We start from the raw sequence: 11,039 nt of genomic DNA, 5'->3' as shown, positions 1-11,039 counted from the left end.
AGTGGAGATTTAAGGCAATCGATTCCAAATAAGGCAATTTGAGTCTTGGATGAATTTGTGTTTGGTCATGTGTGGTTTGGTGCATCTATGGACATGTGGATGATCATCTTGAAGAAGTTTATATGATCATTCTTTGAATTTGATGTCCATATCACTAAGACAAAATACCTACCAAAGAAACTAAACCGTCATTATCCTGGTACAAGATCAGTGAAATTGAATAGAACAAAGTGAGTGTCCATATCGACTCTGTTTATGTCTAGATGGGATGATTGTCTAAAGTCTAAACCTAACAAATGTAATAAAGAAAGCTTCTGTTACCACTTACCGGCCAATGCATCAAACTGAGTTGCGTTACAAGTGTTGAATTTGGAAGAATGATATATCTAGCTATCTGTATTCAATGATCATAAACAATCAGTATGTTGAATTTGGGCAAAAACAAAAAAACAGACAAGTCTGTTCACAGTTGTGAGTTGTCTAACAACACCAAAACATTGTTCTACGTACTCCTATAAAGGCTTTGACTTAGACTCAGAACACATTGTATATACATCAATCCCTTTCCTGCACCATTGGAATCCACTCACTTAATCATCAGATCCCAGCGCGGAAAACTTCTAGTCCCCCTCTTGCCTAGTCTGCAATTCAAGTAGGTGGAGTTGAGAACACATACACGTAATAAAAGAAAAAAATGAAGAAGCAAGTATTCACGCAAAGGAGCTTACGTTTTCAAAAAATAGAATCTCAGGTCGAATATACAGTTCTCGGAATTTTTTGAGAACACCATCCCAGTCTCCAATAATCTTGACAGCCAACATACATCACTCAGTCACAGATCGAGTAACTTGCTCGTCTTTCACCATAAAAGTCTAAGCTCTTTTACCTCTTTCTCAGAACAAAAATGTCTGACCCATCCATTGTTTTCATAAGCTACACAGTTGTATCCATCTCCATGCGAGCAAACCTGTTATATTACATCTATCTCAGAACAGTAATGTCTGACCCATGTATTATTTTCATAAGCTATACAGTTGTATAGATATTTCATGCGATCAAACCTGAATATTAATATTTGGAGTTGTTTCTAGTAACATAGAAAACTTAAATGGAACTGAAACAAATAAGATACTTGGCCTTTTCCATTGAGACGAGACGGTATTTGGTGAATGGACTGTCTCCTTCGTATTTGTATATCTTACGAATATCTATCTTAGTCGCCAGGACAGAAATTGTATCGAATATCTCTTTTCCAGTCTCATTGTTCTCCCACTCAAGTGCTAAAAACAATATGAGAAAACATGCTCAAAAAAACTACTGCATTTTGTTGTTAATGCTACTAACCATAGCTTATCATATATAGGCTTACCAATTGTGAAAACAGATGGAAGTTTCTTTATCATATGTTGAACATAGTTTCGTTTCCCACATCCTTCTTTTTCACAAAGCATCTTTGCGTTGAGCCTGATGATCTTAAGGGTAGTTGCAAATGTATAAATCACAAGTGCAGACTGTGATTACCCAAAAACGTTTCTAGCATCAATCTCATGTAAGAACTCTCTTTCAGTACTAAAAACAAAATGAAAAAAATGACTTGCCTTGAATACTCTGAGTGAATTAGCATTGATGATCAGACCAAAAGAACATTCACCAGAATACGCCCTATCTGTCTTGCATCTAACGCAATTCGTTTTCGCCACTTCGTTCACTTTGAAGTGCGAATTCCAGCGAGGTAGAAGCTCCAAGATGTTTAGAAACAGCTTAGAAACACCGTTTGCTTCCTGAAGAGTATAGTAAACAACAAGAACATATGAAGCTTGAGAAAGACGTAATTAACAACACACATAAGACACAAAGGTTAAAAGATGAGAGCAGAGACCAGAGGATGAGTAGTGAGACTGAGATTTTTGAGTAGGAAGATACGAAGTATGTCTTGTGGAAGAACAGATTCATCATCTTTCAGGTTGTGTTGTGCTTCTTGAATATAATTCCTCAAAAAATTGCTTAAGAAAACACTAATCTTCCACAGAGACTGCACAAATCACATTCTTAAAAACATAAATGAAAGAAACAATATGATAAAAAATAGATTCAGGCTAGTTACGTTCTGCAAAAATAAACCTTGAGTATCATATCAAGAGCTGAAACAGAAGTGGCGTTCTGTAACTTCTCTTCAGATTCCTCTGTGTTTGAGTCTAAAAGATCTCTGAATGATAGATAAGCATAATTAAAGCATACTCTAGAGGAAAAGGCTTAATTAAAGGATGATATTTGACTACTTACGGTTCTAATTTTTGGTCAATTTCTTCGAATTTCCTTACTTCATGAACCTCTGATGGATTCATCTCCATGTTCTGGCTGGGACTGATCTTCCTGGATTTTCCCAGATCTCTCTGCCCGGACACAACCTGGTCCCTCTGTCTAGCCTGCGATTCATGTAGGTGGAACTGGGAAGACACACATTAGCAAAGGTAAAAAACATAAGCATGTATGCTGTCCAAGGAGCTTACGTACGCTCTCAAAAAACAGAATCTCGGGTCGAATATCGTGCGTTAGGAAACTGTTGACAACACTCTTCCAGTCTCCTATAACCTGGATAAGTAACATACCCTCACTCAGGTACAGACGTCACAGATATCAAGAGTAACTTGCTTGTCTTTTACAAAATTGTCTAAAAGCTTTTACCTCTATCGCAGAACCAAAATATCTGACCCATCTATTGTTTTCATAAGCTATACAGTTGTATTGATCCCCATGCGAGCAAACCTAAATATTAACATTAGATTTGTTTCTGGTACTTCAATATATAGTAAACTTAATGGAAGTAAAACAAATTTTAGATACTTGGCCCCTTACCATTGAGACCAGATGGTATTTGGTGTATAAGCTGTCACATTTGTATCTGTATATGGCACTAATACATATCTCAGTTTCTAGAACAGTAGCTGCCCTGAATATATCGATGCTAGTCTCATTGTTCTCCCACTGAAGTGCTAAAAAACAACACAAGAAAACATGCTCAAAACTAGTGCATTTTCTTGTTAATACTACTAACCAACTAACTCCATAGCTATCATATATAAGCTTACCAATTGTGAAAACAGTTGGGAGATTGTTTATCATACGTTGAACATAGTTTCGTTTCCCACATCCTTCCTTGTCGCAAAGCATCTTAACGTTGAGCCTGATGATCTTAAGGGTAGTCTCAAATGCATTAATCACGAATACAGACTGTGATTAACCAAAAAAAGTTTCTAGCATCAGTCTCATGAAAGAAGTGACTCTGTTTCACTTTCAGTACTTAAAACATAAGGAAGAAAATGACTTGCGTACGTACGTTGTAAACTCTTAGTGAATCAGCATTGACGATGATGCCATAAGAACGTTGACGAGAATACGCCATATTCATCTTGCATCTAATGCAAATGGTTGTGGCCACTTCATCAACTTCAAAGTGTGAATAACAGCGAGGAAGAAGCTCCAAGATGTTTAGAAACAGTTTAAGAACATCGTTTGATTCCTGAAGAGTATAGTAAACAACAAGAACATATGAAGCTTGAGAAAGAAGTAATTAACAACACACATAAGTCACAAAAGGTTTCAAAAGATGAGAGGAGAGACCAGAGAATGAGTGAGACTGAGATTGTTGAGTAGGAAAGTACGAAGTATCTCCTTTGGGGGAGCAGATTCAACATAATCCAACCAATAAGCGTTAAAGAAAAACCTAATCTTCCAAAGAGACTGCACAAATCACATTCATAAAACCATAAAAATCAAATAATAATAGATTTTCAGGCGGTTGTTAAATTGTGCAAAATTAAAACCTCGAGTATCATATCAAGAGCGGATACAGAAGTGGCGTTGAGTTTCTTCTCTTCATACAGAAGTGGCGTTGTCTTTGAGGCTGAGAGATATCTGAATGATAGATAAGCACTTAGCAAGGAGACGAAGAGAAGAGCTAAGTCATAAAGATACTCTGGAGGATGAGATTTGACTACTTACTGATCAGGTTTCTTCACTTCTTGAACCGCTGATGGATCCATCTTCTTGAAAGCAAAACGTTCTTTAGTTACCTATAGAGAGATACAACAATGGAGCTTTTCTTTCTGAATTTTCCCGAGAAAGAAAGAGAAAAATGTGGGAAGCGTCGAAGAGAAGAATTAAGAAGAAGAAGAAGAAAGTGAAAACTCTTCTTCCCATAAAGGTCAACAGAGTCAGTTGGGTTTTGTTCACGTGAGGGTCACGTGTTCTATTAAGAATTGAGCGCGAAAACTCTTCCCACGAGTGTATCGTCGTCTCCTACGGTATTGCGAACTTTTGTCGAACACTTGGTGGGCAGGGCACTATCCATTTCTTAAACTTGAGTTGTTTTTTTTTTTTTTATTAAAAACTTTGGAACCGGTACAACTCAACCGGTAGAGTCAACAAAACTCAAAACATTTGAACCACTTTCCTTTCTACGAATCTCTCAAAAGCCAAAAAACACTCAAAAGATATATACCAATTTCGATCACTCCACGTCCATCTCTGATCCAAAACATGAAGAATCGCTCCCGAATTCGAAAACTCACTCGATTTTTTTTGGGTTTTTTTTTTGCATGTTTATATTGTTCAGTATTTACAACAAAAGCAGTCCACGCGAGAAATGCTCACAACGTGTTCGACACAATTCCTCAATGATGGTGTTTTAATTTCCAAGCCTTGTCACGTGATAAAGTGATACATAAACAATCGATTTTCCCGCGTCTAGTCACTTTGTTTTCTCTCTCACACAATTAGAAGCAAAAAAATAAAATAAAAGAGATCAAGAAAGCGCAAGAAGAAGCTTTGAGAGAATCGTTACTCTTCCCCCCTAACATGAAACCTCCTTCTCTGAAAGATTGTGGATTTGATGAGAGTTACTTTGCTCAAGGAGATCATATCAAGGCCATGGAGGTAACTGAAGACTCGATTTTGGAACAAGGGAAAGAAAAGGTCTCAGAATTGCTTCTTTTCCAGCAAGGTACCATCTTCAGGGCACAAGCGATAAGAGCAGAGCACTGTGACGTGAAGTTCACGTTTTTGTTGGGTTCTGTAGAATGCTTCTCCGTAAGTGAAGGGCTCTCATCGTTTTGTGCTGTTTCACTCTTTGAATAGGGACAACATCTTGGATCTTCATTGTATTACAAGAAATCTGTTGAGAAAGCAAAAGAGTATTTATCTGTTTTGGCTAATTTTCGTGAATTGAATTTGAAAGAGCAGAATAGTCAAAAGGATATCGAAAGAATACTCAGAGATGCAGAGTCAAGGATCGCTGGAGCTAAGAAGACTCTAGTTGGTTCTGTAGAAAGAAGCCAACCAAAAGCGAGGGAGTCAAAGAAAGATATAGACCCGAAACTGAGGTCGTGTTGGATGGGTTTGAGTGATGAGTTCAAAATAAACTTTCTGAAAGTAAGCACTGCAAAGTTTATAAGTTTCGTCGAGGCAATGTATGGCAAAGAGGGACGATATGCTTTGGAGCAAGTTCTTACTTCTGCCAGGGAAAACAGAAAATGGACATTTTGGATGTGTCGAACTTGTTCGAAGAAGTTCTCTAGTCCTGACGAGTGTAAGAATCACATTGGACAAGNTGGCTAATTTTCGTGAATTGAATTTGAAAGAGCAGAATAGTCAAAAGGATATCGAAAGAATACTCAGAGATGCAGAGTCAAGGATCGCAGGAGCTAACAAGACTCTAGTTGGTTCTGTAGAAAGAAGCGAACCAAAAGCGAGGGAGTCAAAGAAAAATATAGACCCGAAACTGAGGTCGTGTTGGATGGGTTTGAGTGATGAGTTCAAAAGGAACTTTCTGAAAGTAAGCACTGCAAAGTTTATAAGTTTCGTCGAGGCAATGTATGGCAAAGAGGGACGAGATGCTTTGGAGCAAGTTCTTACTTCTGCCAGGGAAAACAGAAAATGGACATTTTGGATGTGTCGAACTTGTTCGAACAAGTTCTCTAGTCCTGAGGAGTGTAAGAATCACATTGGACAAGAACATGCTGCTGAATTTAAACCTTCTTCGACAAAGGATATGGCCCAGACGATAAGTAAAGTCTGGGCTCGTAAGATATCAGTTGGAGACTGGGAACCAGTGGATGCAGTAGCTGCCGTTGAAATGATTAAGAATCGACTCCAAGATGTGAAAGCGTTTGCTTATGAGAATGGATGGTCCAAAGACTGGCCTTTAGTTGTAGACGAAGAGCGCAGTCAATTACTCGAGGAAATCCAATTGCTCCTTGTGTCGTTTTGGGAGCGTAAAATTCTGTCTTGTAGCATTCGAGACTGGATGATTCAGTTTGTGGTTAAGTATCTTGCACAGTTCGAAGTTTCTGAGCATACCATTATTACCGAGTGTCGTCTAGTTGAAACACCTCAGAGTATCTGCTTTCTGGAATGTAATGAACTCAGTCACATCCTGCACTTTCTAAAAAACATCGAAGGTGAAAGGGATGATGGCACAGATCTGGTTCGCAGAGCAGGGGACAGTTTCTGGGATGGTACCCGAGTTAGAGAAAAGATCGACTTTGATCCCCAGTTTACATTTCTACTTCTGGATAAGAGACTGCTGAAATGCGAGCTGGCTCGATTTGATAATGAAGGGACAGTCAATGTTTTTGATCCCAGTGCTCACTATGCCAAAGCACAAGTTCATAGAGATGATATCTTATCTTGGTTAGCAGACTATTCTTCAGGAGATGAGAGTTTTAGATTTCCCAGACCTATCAGGACACATAATCTTGATATTTGGGTGGCTGTTCTGAGAGCTGTTCAATTCACGTGTAGGACTTTGGGGACCAAATATGAGAAGAAAATGAAAATGATATGTTATGATGCAGCTCTTACTGACGCCAAGAACTTATGTACACGCGACGATGAAAGAAGAAGGAATATTCCGGAAGATCAGAGGAACATTTATGCATCTCTTCTATGCAATAAATGTGAAGAATATATAAGGAGAGACGCTGGAAATTCTCTCACTACAAAAATGTTCTTGTGTGCAGTACGAGATGTTCTCGAAGGAGCATTGGAGCCGACATTTGATTGTGTCGATCTAGTAGATTGCCTGAATCATATACATGGGCATAAACGTATCAGTGATCATATAGTATTGAAGTCCATTAAGCATCTGAAATCTCTGGTCACCAAAAAGGTTAAATTGTGGTCTGGATTTAACTTAAGGACATAAAAAAATAACAGAAGTTGTCACCGTAATGTATCTATTGACTTGCAGGTTCCGCTAATGGATTCAAAGATTTTGTTGGTTGAAAACTCGAGGATTAATTTGCTTAACAGCCTTGTCGGACTTTCTGTTTTTGACTACCGCTCGTATATCCTTAAACCACTGAAACGCTTCTTGGAGGTTGGTTGGTAACTTTGGCTTTATACAAAGAGCCTTCATCTTCCCTTTAATTTTCTGTTTGAAAGTACCTTATTTTTTTAAATGTATGTATCTTCTTCTAGGAAGAATTAGATGGAATTGTAGATATGGATGTCAAAGCACTTCCAGAACCTTTACCCGAGAAAAAACAAGAGAAGGAGAAGAAGTCAGCGTCAAAGAAGAAAAAACAAAAAAGCAACAAGGTCGTTGATGGTCTAAATTCTCTATTTGCTTCCATGAATATTTGGTTACTCAGTTCTACGAATATGAATGAATGGTCTTCATGGCATAACAGAGAACTTCAACAAGCATGTCTAGTCTTCTTGATCAGAATGTCGAACAGTAAGTACCTCTCTTCTAAATGAGCAATTTGGTTTCTTAAGACTTTTTTGGCACGTTCTTAAAATTTTTGTAGGTTATTACTTTTGCCTTGTTTCCATCCACGTTTTATCATGAGCGTAGACTTAGAATAATTCTTCTAATTTGTAATTATCTGTTCTAGTAATTATCTTCTTTTTTTTTATATTAAGATTTTTTTTTAATTTGTAATTATCTGTTCTAGGTTTTTTGTGTTTTTTTTAATAGTGTTGTTTATTTTATGAGGAGGGTATATATTCTCAAACCATAGGCTTATGTGCTTCATCACACAAAACGTTTTCTGACCTATGTCTAGCGAATCGTATGTCAACCTTGAACCGGGACTAAACAGCGCAGAAGAAGATCCTATGGAACCAGACGATACTCGTGAAAAGGGTCAATCTGAAATTTCATCCAATCAAGACGAAGCTACTAAAGGTGACCCTGGTTTCAAAAGACCTTCTCAATTGACGAATATTTTAAAAACTGTTTTTAGATGTATTAAATGTATGATTCTTATTTCCTTAACTGCCATCTTGAAGATATTCATGGAGAAGGTTCACTGTCTAAAAATTTGGAGTCGGTACATGGCAAAAAAGCTGTATCCAGATACAATTCAGCTCTTGACATGATACTGAAGGTAAAGTCAACAACAAAAATAATTCAAAACCTAAACTCTCTTCTTCTGATTCAGCTCATTCTAATTTTCTGTTATTATCTCTTTACTAACTTATCTTTGATTTTTTTTTTTTTTTTGGCTACTGCAGTCCCTCTGTAACATTAAAGTTCTTAAAGAAGATTTGGTGCACAATCGGCAACCATTTTCTGACAACCAAGTTCCGTCTGCACTACGTAGTTTCTTTTCTGCGTTTGTCTCGGAGCAGATAAAAGAAGAGGAACTCTATAGGCACTTACTGTCCNTATATATATAGTGTTGTTTATTTTATGAGGAGGGTTTTCTCAAACCATAGGCTTCTGTGCTTCAGTGCTTCATCACACAAAACGTTTTCTGACCTATGTCTAGCGAATCGTATGTCAACCTTGAACCGAGAGTTACTTCACTAAACAGGGCAGAAGAAGATCCTATGGAACCAGACGATACTCGTGAAAAGGGTCAATCTGAAATTTCATCCAATCAAGACGAAGCTACTAAAGGTGACCCTGGTTTCAAAAGACCTTCTCAATTGACGAATATTTTAAAAACTGTTTTTAGATGTATTAAATGTATGATTCTTATTTCCTTAACTGCCATCTTGAAGATATTCATGGAGAAGGTTCACTGTCTAAGAATTTGGAGTCGGTACATGGCAAAGCTGTATCCAGATACAATTCAGCTCTTGACATGATACTGAAGGTAAAGTCAACAACAAAAATAATTCAAAACCTAAACTCTCTTGTTCTGATTCAGCTCATTCTAATTTTCTGTTATTATCTCTTTACTAACTTATCTTTGATGTTTTTTTTTTTTTGGCTACTGCAGTCCCTCTGTAACATTAAAGTTCTTAAAGAAGATTTGGTGCACAATCGGCAACCATTTTCCGACAACCAAGTTCCGTCTGCACTACGAAGTTTCTTTTCTGCGTTTGTCTCGGAGCAGATAAAAGAAGAGGAACTCTATAGGCACTTACTGTCCAACTTGCTTGCTTCCCTAGAAGAAGAATTTCATTCCCTGGTTTGTGCAGATAAACATAAGCTTCTAAGTTTTATTATTATTATTATTATACATAGGCCTGAATGTTGTCTTTAATGTCATTCGTTTTTTTCTTTAACTCATTTCAGTCAAGTGATGGTGCTGAGGTACTCGTCGCCATCCTCGAGTTTTGTCATTGGTGGAAAATTCACGAAGGAGAAAGCTTGGTAACTCGCCTTTTTACGTTGGAGGTATATGAAAGAATGAGTTGTAAAAAATGCAGAAGGAAGCCAAATCATCCAGAGAAAAGTTCTTATGGAATCGTTATGCCTGCTGATTCTATCAGAGACTTAAAGGTATGTTTCATTTTTTCCATATTTTTCTTTTCTACAGAAACTGGCACTTAAAAATCCTGCTATGTGATTATGCTCTGTGGTTTTTGTATATGCAGAGTGCTCTTGGGAATAGAAAGTTTGAAGATATCCTTAAAATGATCCGCATGGAAGATAAAATGATATGTGATGTTAGAACAGGAGGCTGTGGAGAGACAAACTTTGTCCACCACACTATCAGTAGATGCCCACCTATCTTTGCAATTGGTAAGTTTTGACCATGATTGTGTATCTACTCGTTTTATTTATTGTGGAATGATCAAATAGTTTGCTGTTTTTATGGGTTTGCAACATTAGTGCTGGAATGGGAGAAGAATGAAACTGAAAAAGAAATATCTGAAACAACAAAGTCTTTGGAGTGGGAGATAGATATCAGCAGGCTATATGAAGGCTTAGAACCAAACACCAAGTACCGGCTTGTTTCAATGGTAAAATCTTAAACCGGGTCACATATGTTTGCGCTATTGTTCTTCTGTATATCTTGTCTGTTACAGTCTTAGAATATGGAATGCAGATTGGTTGTGGTAAAGAAGAAAAATACATTTGCATGGCTAATAAAAGGAACCGGTGGGTCAGTCTCACACATGAAGCTAAAATAGAAGAGGTAAGATGAAACAGTAGCCTTTGTCTTTCTTGAGCTGGATTGTGAACTTTGTTGGGTTAAGACATTATTGATATGTGTGGTATAGGTTGTTGGTAACTGGGAGAGTGTTGCCAGATTCTGTGGGGAAAGGAAGGTTCGTCCAGAGATTCTGTTTTATGAAGCTGTTCAATGGCCTAACAAGTGAATAGAAGTGTATGGGAGAGATTCTGTTTTATGAAGCTGTTCAATGGCCTAACAAGTGAATAGAAGTGTATGGGGGAACTCAAGTTTGCTACTTACACTACACCAACTTTTGGGGTTTAACCTAACTATGTTTGCGAATATTATTTATTTTCTTTAGTTTGATGGGTTGATTTCTCCAGGTTCGAACCATGGTTTTTATAAACTGACCCCTATGATCTTATCGTACAACAAAAAAAGGCATAATCGAACGATTTGGAAGCTCCATTCATGTTTATAAAAACATAATTTTTTATTGTCAAAAAAAAAAAAAAAACATAATTTTTTTTAAAAAGAAGAAATAATCCTAGCTAGCTATGTAGTTTTTTGGCCTGTCTTTGAATACGTATCTAGGTAAGATAGATTCATGCTTATGAAGTAAGAAATTATATACTTTATGAAGATCTTTATTGTGCAAAGAAACTAAAAGAGGAAAATTTA

General features: G+C 37.2%; 2 protein-coding genes, 1 long non-coding RNA gene and 1 pseudogene across 4 annotated transcripts; 1 reads left to right on the top strand and 3 right to left on the bottom strand.

Annotated features, from left to right (window-relative positions):
- Positions 443-1,514, bottom strand: LOC104701114. 2 transcript variants are annotated; one of them, XR_002032611.1, is made up of 4 exons: positions 1,370-1,514; positions 887-1,280; positions 729-806; positions 443-641 (listed from the first exon to the last, which is right to left on the bottom strand). It is a non-coding gene; the product is annotated as an uncharacterized LOC104701114 (long non-coding RNA). The 2 variants fall into 2 exon arrangements; XR_753742.2 differs by having other exon boundaries at positions 729-1,280.
- On the bottom strand, positions 1,518-2,433 carry LOC109125437. The gene is made up of 4 exons (XM_019227060.1): positions 2,284-2,433; positions 2,122-2,206; positions 1,880-2,032; positions 1,518-1,781 (listed from the first exon to the last, which is right to left on the bottom strand). The coding sequence occupies exons 1-4, from the start codon at positions 2,349-2,351 to the stop codon at positions 1,518-1,520; spliced, it is 570 nt and encodes a 189-aa protein (XP_019082605.1). The 5' UTR covers positions 2,352-2,433.
- LOC104704603 lies at positions 2,427-4,043 on the bottom strand. The gene is made up of 8 exons (XM_019227059.1): positions 4,003-4,043; positions 3,825-3,915; positions 3,622-3,741; positions 3,338-3,520; positions 3,090-3,231; positions 2,857-2,993; positions 2,686-2,766; positions 2,427-2,592 (listed from the first exon to the last, which is right to left on the bottom strand). The coding sequence occupies exons 1-8, from the start codon at positions 4,041-4,043 to the stop codon at positions 2,434-2,436; spliced, it is 954 nt and encodes a 317-aa protein (XP_019082604.1). The 3' UTR covers positions 2,427-2,433.
- LOC104704602 lies at positions 4,009-10,811 on the top strand (annotated as a pseudogene).

The sequence above is a fragment of the Camelina sativa genome, chromosome 7, assembly GCF_000633955.1.
Source record: "Camelina sativa cultivar DH55 chromosome 7, Cs, whole genome shotgun sequence".
Classification (NCBI taxonomy): domain Eukaryota; kingdom Viridiplantae; phylum Streptophyta; class Magnoliopsida; order Brassicales; family Brassicaceae; genus Camelina; species Camelina sativa.
This window is presented reverse-complemented; position numbering and strand designations above follow the sequence as displayed.

What these genes read in the sequence shown, in the direction of transcription:
- LOC109125437 (XM_019227060.1), bottom strand. Translation starts at nt 2,351, where the DNA reads ATGGAGATGAATCCATCAGAGGTTCATGAAGTAAGGAAATTCGAAGAA. An exon ending in ATTGACCAAAAATTAGAACC is followed by an intron (nt 2,207 to 2,283) that starts GTAAGTAGTCAA and finishes TCTATCATTCAG; the next exon opens with AGATCTTTTAGACTCAAACA. An exon ending in GTCTCACTACTCATCCTCTG is followed by an intron (nt 1,782 to 1,879) that starts GTCTCTGCTCTC and finishes TATACTCTTCAG; the next exon opens with GAAGCAAACGGTGTTTCTAA.
- LOC104704603 (XM_019227059.1), bottom strand. Translation starts at nt 4,043, where the DNA reads ATGGATCCATCAGCGGTTCAAGAAGTGAAGAAACCTGATCA. An exon ending in TCAGTCTCACTCATTCTCTG is followed by an intron (nt 3,521 to 3,621) that starts GTCTCTCCTCTC and finishes TATACTCTTCAG; the next exon opens with GAATCAAACGATGTTCTTAA. An exon ending in ATTTTGGTTCTGCGATAGAG is followed by an intron (nt 2,593 to 2,685) that starts GTAAAAGCTTTT and finishes TTACTTATCCAG; the next exon opens with GTTATAGGAGACTGGAAGAG.